Source organism: Ursus arctos, unplaced genomic scaffold (genome assembly GCF_023065955.2).
Source record: "Ursus arctos isolate Adak ecotype North America unplaced genomic scaffold, UrsArc2.0 scaffold_18, whole genome shotgun sequence".
In the NCBI taxonomy this organism is placed as follows: Eukaryota; Metazoa; Chordata; class Mammalia; order Carnivora; family Ursidae; genus Ursus; species Ursus arctos.
The window spans coordinates 51,614,153-51,624,082 of record NW_026622852.1 but is presented as its reverse complement, the minus strand read 5'-3'; the positions used below and the strand labels follow the sequence as shown (position 1 = coordinate 51,624,082).

The 9,930-nt window shown below is 34.9% G+C and overlaps 1 protein-coding gene across 3 annotated transcripts in view; it reads right to left on the bottom strand.

Moving 5' to 3' along the window:
- Nucleotides 1-9,930, bottom strand: part of PBX3 (PBX homeobox 3) — a 205,987-nt gene that overhangs the window by 59,704 nt on the left and 136,353 nt on the right. Inside the window, exon 1 of one of the 3 annotated variants that reach the window (XM_044389610.3) lies at nt 1,009-1,177. The exons of the other annotated variants lie outside the window; for them this stretch is intronic. Coding sequence (XP_044245545.1) covers nt 1,009-1,135 — 127 coding nt within the window. The 5' untranslated portion in view covers nt 1,136-1,177. Of the gene's footprint in view, nt 1-1,008; nt 1,178-9,930 lie in introns of those variants that run through there. 3 annotated transcript variants of the gene reach the window in all.

The window sequence follows — 9,930 nt, the reverse complement described above, 5'->3', positions numbered from 1 at the left end:
ACCAAGAGCCATGCCATGAATATAAAAAGAATACAGAAGGTTTTCAATCTTCAAATGTAATCTAAAACAAATCTGTCCTGTAATTAAAACTTTTATTTGACTTCTGGTAGTGTTCACTACACGTAAGTCAAATCTGACTGAAGTTGTTCTTTTTTGATCTGGGATTTTTTATATAACAGAATTTCTTTGTCATATTGTGTTGCTGTTACTTTGCAACACATTTTAATGGTATGTGGCTTTATTGCTTTTTGCTTTCTCAATTTGTATGACCTAAATATCTGTTTTCTTCTTTTGCTCTCTCATGTTACTCTTACTCTCATATTGCTTTCGGTGGTAGAAAGGCACTTTGATGTATGTTGATGATGAAACACTCATGATAGTTGCTCATTATTAGCAGTCTCTGGCCATACGCTTCAAATAAACTCAGAAATCTAGAGAATGGCCACGTATAGGGGACCGCATGAAAGGTAAATGGTGCCATTTACGTGTCCTAAAATAAGGACTCTTCTTCCTGTGAATTTACTCATTGTCATGTTTAACTGGCCACACGTGTTTTGTTAGAACCATTTAAAATTACACTAAAGTTATGCATCTTCTCAATTCCTATTTTAGAGCTCTTTAAGCAAATATTTCACAGATAAAACGTATGGTACTTTAAAAAACTATACATGTAATCCATACATGATGCAAAATTTTTGGTCAGAATTTGGTGAGAAAAAGGGTCCTTTTTGCATTCATAATTTTTCTCAAATGAAAATACTAGACCCCGTTGAATTTAAAAATCCTATTTAGAGATTGTGTATTTTAAGGTCATCAGTAAACGTTATTCATATATCCCGCACGGCAGTAAGAATCCTGCCCCTATCACATAATTAATCTTATGCTTATCTTTGTATTCAGTTCCTTTGCTTTTGCTGCGGCCATCTTCTTTCTCTTTTCTTTAAAATGTCCAAAAGTGAATGTAAAAATTACAGTCAGTTGACTTCATTATGAATAGCAGATACCCACTTGTTCCCTGTTTCCCCTTGTAGGAAGAAATGTCCACTTCATTGTCTTTGTAATGCCAAATTATCTTGATGCACAGGCACTGCTCAAAACAGCATGCTAGTAAATACAGCATGAGGGTCGTTGGCATTCTCGGTACATTCCAATGTAACAGCACGGCATAAAGTTTTATCTGTATTATTATAAAGGACACACGCTCAGTTTTATTGAAAAGGCTTTGTGAAGCATGGCATGATTATAGGAAACATGAACTTTACTAGACTTTCCATATGATTTTAGTTTTAAGTGTGCTGGCTCTTTAATATAAATATAGCATCTAATTAATGACTGGAGATGGGCTCTATATTTTTACCTAATATTCATCTGTATGCATCTCTCTTGTGGAGTTTACATTTTGCCTTAACTACTGTAGATGTTTCAGTCAATGATGAACTTCGAAAAGGATATTTGTGCTTCTCATGGTCGGTCGTATCACATCCATCACTCTGTTCCATTAAAAACCATGTAAGTGTCTGAAAAGCACGACCACCCACATGGCATGCAAAGGACAATGGCAGAAAAGCTTGAAAGCATCTTCCAAGCAGCAAATCACACAAACAAGACCTCTTTGTTAATAAGGCATCCATTTACTCACAAATAATCAAAATAGCGTATTTTAAAATACGAATTACAAAAAGTGGCTGGCTTGACTAATAAAACACAATATTCTAGTGCAAGCTGACTGATAATTTTTTCACAAATCATGTATTTTCTAGTGACCCATTAAATAAAAGCTTAACCGAAAACAATCTGTCTATATCTGGACCTGTATCTGTATCTATAGCCATATATCATTAACTCTTTAAGCAAATAACCTCAGGCAAAAATATCCAAAGACATTAAAAAAAAAAAACCAAAAAACAAAACCTTGACTTTCCAAAGCACACTCTAGATTTTGAAATCACAGAGATTTAATCCCCTTCTGGTAAGAAATTAAAGTGAGTCACATTCACTACAAAGACATATTAAAATCAAGGTGGACTGAAAATAACGGCAATTAAATACAGTATTGCTCATTAGAACAATTAAAAACATTTCCCCTCCAGAGATGAAAAAAAAATGTTTTTTTCAGTTTAGGGGTATTGGGGGCATAAAGAGTGAGATGGGGCATATTCAAATGGGCATATAAACAATTAATTAGTAAAGTCAGTTTAAGGAAGATGAATATTAAGATCTGTTTGAAAAGCACCATAATTGCAATCCGTTTTTTTCCACTTACTTAGAGGGCAACATGTAAATGCACATTCCCCCCATTGCCTACTTATGAAAAAAATGTTTATTATTCAATCCACTTTTCTGAAAGGATATATACATATATATATATATATGCACTAATATAAATATGACTGTAGATTTATATTAACAGTATATAGATTTCAAAATTGCCTAAAGAAACCTGATTTTGAACTGGATGTTTTAGGTGGTAAACCATGGAAATGTCAACTTTGATTTGAGCTAACAAAAAGGAATTTAGAGGATGGATAAGCTCCAGGACCTTTGAATTAAATGAAAGACCAGAACACTCCACAGAATGTCTGCAATAACAGTCTCTACAGAAAATTATGAGGAACTACATAAATCCACCCTCTTCCTCTTCACACAGGCTCATTAAAGCTGTACTGACTCTCTGGGCAGCTATAATTCTGCTGACTGATACCCTGGAATCACCCTGTCAATACCCAGTGGTGTGCTGCCTCTCCAACTATCTCTGCCCCTAATATTCCTCTCTTTGATGGGATTTGCTGACCTTTAATCTGATGCTAGTTTACTCTCATCACTGAAGTGTAAGTCGGAGAGCAATAAAACGGCAACCTCACTGATTCAAAAGGGAGAGCTAAAGCCTGCTAACTGTGAATCTAACCTTTCGTAATGGCTCGCTCTTAAAGGAGGAAGCCTGAAGTGGAAGGCAGCTAAAACAAACAATGTGTAATGCTGAGCACAAGATTTATTAGAATCCCTTTTGCATGGGTGTTACAAGAGGACATCAGGGCTGTAAACAAGAGATACACAAATATTTGCAAGGGAGACCAAAGTCCTGGTCAGAACACCCTTCCCTGCCAACACTAATCTCAACAAGAACTGTGCTACAGGAAATCAAGCAAGGTTAGATGAACGAAAAAGCCTGAGATTACTCCAGGTGGATGTAAACAATACCAGAGTAATAAAATCATCATTAAAAATAAGATGTTTTTCTGTGATGAAGTACGAGACTATAATGACTGAAAACCAAAAACTCACATTTATAATGGGTCCCCGGGAATTCAAAGAGCTTGTGGAAATTAAATGCTTCCAAATAATTTTCAGTATAATATTAAAGGTGGGTTAATAAGACCTCACCTTTATTGAGTGCTTCCTAGGTGCCAGGCACTGCTGAAAGTGCCTTACCTGTATTAACTCATCTAATCACCCCAACAATTCAAAGAGGGAGGTACTATTATCATGCCCATTTTCATTATCATGAAACCGAGCCACAGCACGGTGGTGAAAGCCCACACTCATGGTCATACAACTAGATGGTGAAAAGCGAGGATTTGAACCTAGACAGTCTAGCTTTACAGCCTGAACTCTTGACCTCCTCTTGTATGTATTATTTTTTAACAGAATCTTAAAAACAGAGTAACTGCCTAAGAGGAACATTCGTTTCTATTTTATTTTTTGCATTTTAAAAAGTTGGTTCTGGGTCATTTGAAAAACATCCTCACCAGAAGACCGTTCGTTCATTTGTGAACGCTCGTTCTTCATGGATGTTTTTGTTTTAATATGAAACAGTGATTTTGAAGAAATAAAAATAATAATATTATGTAAATAATACTGTATTATCAATTTTATCATATTTCTCCAAATTAATCTCTTAAAGATTATCACTAGGTATATTTTCCAAAAATGCTGTCAATTAGGAAGACATGGGCCACTATTAATTCAAAAGTTGAAGTAATAAAATTCAAAAATTTAACATTTTCAAACTGTATTTATACAAAAAACAAATGTATTATTCCATGTACTCAAACAGCAGCAAATTCTGGCCTCTTTTAAATGATCTGAAATTGGTGTCCAGTTTTTATGGGTGATGTCCAGAGATTTCAACTATCTGGCCAACAAGTTTGAAGAGCCACTGCTTGAATCACAAATATGTATGGATTGGTTTAATACCAACTAGTGGTGCTAATCAAACAAAGCTACTTTTCACCTGCTTACACAAAGACTGAGTGTCTTCCATTATAAATTAATCTGGTAAACAAAAAAAGAAGGATCTTTCAGGTTGCAAAACACATGAATCTATATAAAATATACACTAAATGCCAGAGCGTAAACAAAGCGGAAGTTATTGCATAACAAATCTCTTCCAATCCTCTTGGGGAAAACAGAGTCTGACAGTATTAGGTTCTAACAGGTGCAGATAGCAGAAGAATTACTTATTCATTCTACCAGAAAGAAAAAGGATAATAAAAAGCATAATTTAATTTATAATTTATGTTTACAAGTGTTATTTTTAAGAGTTACAGTCTGCTTTGCAGATTACTTGGTCTGGTTCAAGTTGACATGTTGCATCATAGAACAAGCCTGAAGGGTCTTCACAACATGTACAGTAATTAACACGTCATTAACACATTAACTAATACACATTCAACATCATCAATGTTAATAGCATAATAATTAACTTGTTGTACATAGCACATAGCACCCCCTGGCACTTTTCAAAATAAATTTGGAAATGCATACTTTCAAATATTTTAAAAGGTAGCAATTCATATTGAAATACTTTCATCAATAAACATTTTTATAGTTGTGCATGTGTGTTGTGTGTATTTTTTAAATGAGGCATATTTAGTGATACTACAAATTAAATCCTTATCTGATTCAAGCTGTACTGGTACGAAAATACAAAGAACAAAGACAAGCCTTACTCTCTGAAAGAAGTAGTAATACATTAAAAATTTAATACTTGGCAGGTCAAATCTGGATACTCCCTGCAGAAGACAACCAATATTAATGAATCAGACTACAGAGTCATTGTCTGGGATCCCAAAGGAAACAATAATGCGAGTACAACAAATTCTTCTTAGAACAGAAAATCCTGCAAAACTACTTAATAGAATACCGCCGGCCAATGTCCTGATCATATATATGTTAAGCCTTATATAATTTTTTGAATATGCACGCAAGCTGGATCCAGTTTTAACTAAAAATTTACACTGACTATACTTTTTCAGTGTAGGTCTTTGCAGTAAACATCTTTGCATAAACGTCTGCTTTACCATTAACTTCTCTCCGTATAAGAAATAATCATATTTTTTTTAGATACAACTTTCCACAATAGATCTAAAAGATATAAATAAAGCACCTTCTTCAAGAAACAGAAGATTTGGGTTTCTCTAACAATGAAGGTGACACAATTAAAAGAAGAGCAAAGAAAAGGCAACATCCGCTGTCATGGTTTGAACAAGGATCCTGCCACATCAGCTAGCTACCTTTCAGAGCTGATCTGGAGAACTCTGAGTAGTAAACTGGTAACAAGAAAAGAGTGCAAAGGAGGAGATAAGCAAAATAAACACATTATAGGCAGTCTACCAGATGAACTCAAGCTAATCACTTCCTGGTGGTTGTTTTTTTTAATACTTCTGAAACTGTTATTAGAAGTGAGACCCTCTGGAAAACGTAACTGGTTGTTGACTCAGCTAACTACAGGGGCCCCACTATGTGCCAGGCACATCTTCTTTTCCTTTATTTTATATTATTTTCAGTTTGATCGTTCATGCATTCATGCTTTCATTCAGTGAACCTCTGCCAAATACCCATTACATGTACAGCACTGTGTTAAAATTTACATACAGTTGTTTAGCAGAAATTATTGATCACAACTAAGTAACTTCAGATTCTATTAGGAAAAAGCTATTTCAGAAATGTAATTTTGAAGTACAATTTCCCAGATTTTAAATCAATTAACATGCTATCTACTAAAATTAGTTGTGCAAAATTAACTGTATTCATTTAGTTTTTCATACGTAGCCAAGAAGTTCAGAAACAGAGTAAATGCCAGGTAAGGAATCTATAAATGCCCTCTAAGTAAAAGCATTTATTTAAAAAAATGAAATTTATTACTATTCTCTTTGTTTACGTCACCTTTGAGCTCCTTGGCATTACTGGTGATGAGGAAAATATCACATCAATTTGAAATCAGAAAACCAGTGAAAATACTAACTACAATAAAGGGGTGCTAAATTAAATTACGTTTTCTTCCAGCTTTAAAATTCCACAATTCTATAATAATGACAAAAATCGAAAATAATATATAAATGTTAAAAATGTATAAACAAACAAAAAATATATAAACTTCTAAAAAGTATTCCAAGCCACCTTTTAGAACAGATTTAAGGACTCTCACCTGGTATCTACTAATAGTTCTCTTGTATTTGGTTAGAGAAAGAATGAATTATAATTTAATCCTTGGGCAACAAAGTATCTCCCTATTGAGTTCCTGGCCTAGGGGAAGAACCTGAAAGCAAAATATCCCACTTTTAAGCCTCTCATTTTCCAGGGACTACATTTAAAAATGGTTAGTTATCTAATAAAATACACTCCACATTCTGCATATTGCTTGGTGGATGTGTTTCTTTTTGAAAAGTATCAAGTCATATTTGGGGCATTAGTATCATGATATAAATAATATACGCACTTGAGTGCACATGATTAGGATAAGACTCATTTGCTTTCACTACATCTCTATGTGGTTTGTTTGGGTATAAAGCTACCTGCCTGTTGAGGCTACACTGTGGATGGGCAGAACCGTCAGCAGTTTATCCTGGGGTCTTCTGCACTACATACAATTATGCTGGGGTCACCTGGGTTATATAGGAAGCCTGAAGTTTTAAACTGTCATTAGAATATTGCAGCCTGATTTTAACAATACAGCAGTGCTTCTAATGATCTTAAAGGTAATTCACTATTCAGACCCCAAGCAAAAGATGCAAATGTAGCACTGAAAGCTCCTTATTAAATACCCACAGGCTACATCTCTGTACAATAAGTGGTCCAGGTCTTTTTAGAACATACTAATTAGATGAACAGAGAATCAGATAAATGCAAAACCAGGTCATGCAGCAAAAATGGCAAAGTGTTAAAAAAAAAAAAAAAAGGTGGGGGAGGGATGAGAAAAACATACCAAATAACTCTATCACACCATTATTTAAAAATTATCTACAATAATGAGGCAAAATAAATCATGTCAGGTCACTATCTGACTCACCCAAATTAGGGTGGATATTACTATTAAAGTTAAGTTTTAAGTTTATTGTCAGGGATATGCTTAACTGATGATACAATACTATGAATAATACATTAAGCAAAAGCCCAATCTAAAATTAAATTTGCCTTGGGTTATCTCCCATTACTATAAACATTCAGAATTATTCTGGCTTATAAATGAAAACTAATATCAAGAAAATACTTTTTTGGGGGCTTTACTCTTTAACAGTTGCACATGCAGAGCTGCCAAACCAACACCAACCACCACAGTCTTACGGGAGACAATGCCCTCAATTCTCCATCACTTCTAGACAAGCACTTACACAGATACATTTAATAGAAAAATATATTTGTTATTTAAGATATATCAAAATTCAAATAATTGTTTTCACATGAAGCATTTGGGCAAGTATCTCTCTCTCTCTCTCTCTCTTTTTTAAATAGAGTCTCTCTCTGTTCTAATCCTAACTTTGTAGGAGCTGCAGAGTGGAGGGTCTAGTAATAGGCAATGGCTGTGAGGCTCTGAAATAGTCACCAGCTGACCAAAAAACTCGAAGACATTATCAACTATATTTTGAAGCTTTAGGATTTGTGCTGTACTCTCCTCTCTTCATGAACCCTCTGACAATGACAACATGCACACACTCCATCTAAAAAATGTGACATATGCAATAAGGGGAAAAACAAACTAGGCAGATGATATAAAGGACTTTCATCCTAATTTTTTTGGAAAACAATTTAGCTTCTTTAGAAGCTCTTGTTGACACCAGCACTTTAGTGGCATTACTTTCAACACCATAGAAGTTTCTTTTATTAAATAACTTATGGGAGAAAAATACCCCTTGATATCAAACTGAGGTTCTGTTCTGTTTTGCTTTGTTTTGGTACCATTCAGTTCTAAATTCAGCCATTTCTACCTTAGTACTCGTGTATTCTTTAAAAAGGCTAAATGTTTTCTATAACTTTGGGCAACTACTTTAAACAATAAAATTGTACTTATTAAAAAAAAAACTGTACTCATACTTGAAACAACTTTAACATTCAATATAAAATAACTGTAAAACAATAAAATAAAATAACTGTAATAAAAATAATCATAGATACCCAGAAGGAAGTACTAAATCAATTGACTACAACTTTAATTTATGAAACTTGAAGCACAGGACTAGAAGTCCAAAGATCTGGATCCTCATTTCATATCTGCTGTACTATTTGGTTGTATGGTCTTGGGCAAGTTGCCTCCCCTGAGTCTCATTTTCCTATCTATAAAATGAGAGGACTGAGTTAGATGTTCCATAGGTTCTCTTCCCTCGACAAGTTAAGAATTTAGTTAGGACTCTAATACTATGATTATAAACTATAGTTAATGGCCCAGTGATTCTGAAATGGGCCCTAAAATTCAAAAGTCCCTTAAATTAGTTTACTCTGTAAAGCAAATGTGGATCTTTATTACACTAAATTCTCTGAAACTTAAGTTGCATCACAGTCTAAAGGAGATTATGAAAGTTTCTGGGAGAAAATTTTACTCTTCTCTCAGAATCAGGTTGCGCCAGGAAGTGGGGGTACAGGTAAGGAATGGTGGTCAGACAGTGTCCTTACTGGTGAAAACAGCAGCTCCCAACTCATAAATTTTATTCTAAATACGGAAAACACTGCCTCAGGACTTCAAATCTTTCTTAGCCAAGAGGCCAGGTCCACAGAACTACAGTGTAAGAAGAAAGCTCATTATCTATTCCATCACACAGTTAACTTGAGGCTTGAGTTACAATTCTTAGAGGCCCTGTATTTAGAAGGGCATATTTGTTAAAGAATGATATATTTTGTAGTGCACTGGTTAGTTCTTCATAAAATGATTGCCATCTGTGTGGCGCCTGGGTGGCTCAGTCGGTTGAGCGTCCAACTCTTGACTTTAGCTCCGGTTATGATCTTTGGCTGGTGAGATCAAGCCCCGCAGTGGGCTCTGAGCTCAGTGCGGGAGTCTGCTTGGGATTCTCTCCCTTTCCCTTTGACCCTCCCCCTCCTCACACATGCGTGCTCTAAATAAAATAAATAAGTAAGTAAGTAAGTAAATAAATAAATAAATAAATAAAATCTTTTAAAAAATGACTGCCATCTGGAAGTGAATGACCATTGACATAAGTCACATTCATATTTTAATTATTGTAAGAATGACTAAATGAAGTAGGTATATTTTAAATTTTATTTAAAACACCCATTCCTTTTTTTTTTTTGTTAAAGATTTTATTTATTTATTTGAGAGAGAGAGAAAGATAGAGAGAGAGAGCACAAACTGGGAGGAGAGGAAGAAGCAGGCTCCCTGCTCAGCAGTGAGCTCCATGTGGGGCTCGATCCCAGGACCCTGAGATCACGACCTGAGCCAAAGGCAGCCGCTTAACCGACTGAGCCACTCAGGCTCCCCTAAAACACCCATTCCTTAATTAGAGCTTCACATCAGTAGTGGTAAATATATATCCATGTAGTTTAAGATCTTTACAGGATGCTATGCAAATGATAATTCTGCCCATGTCCAATACAGAGCAAACATGCACTTGTGTGGAAAGCTCCCATAAACTTTGATGTGGTTTCTTATTTCAATCCACTACTTTCAAATCAGATAACCTCAAATAGCAGTTTTCCCTGCAT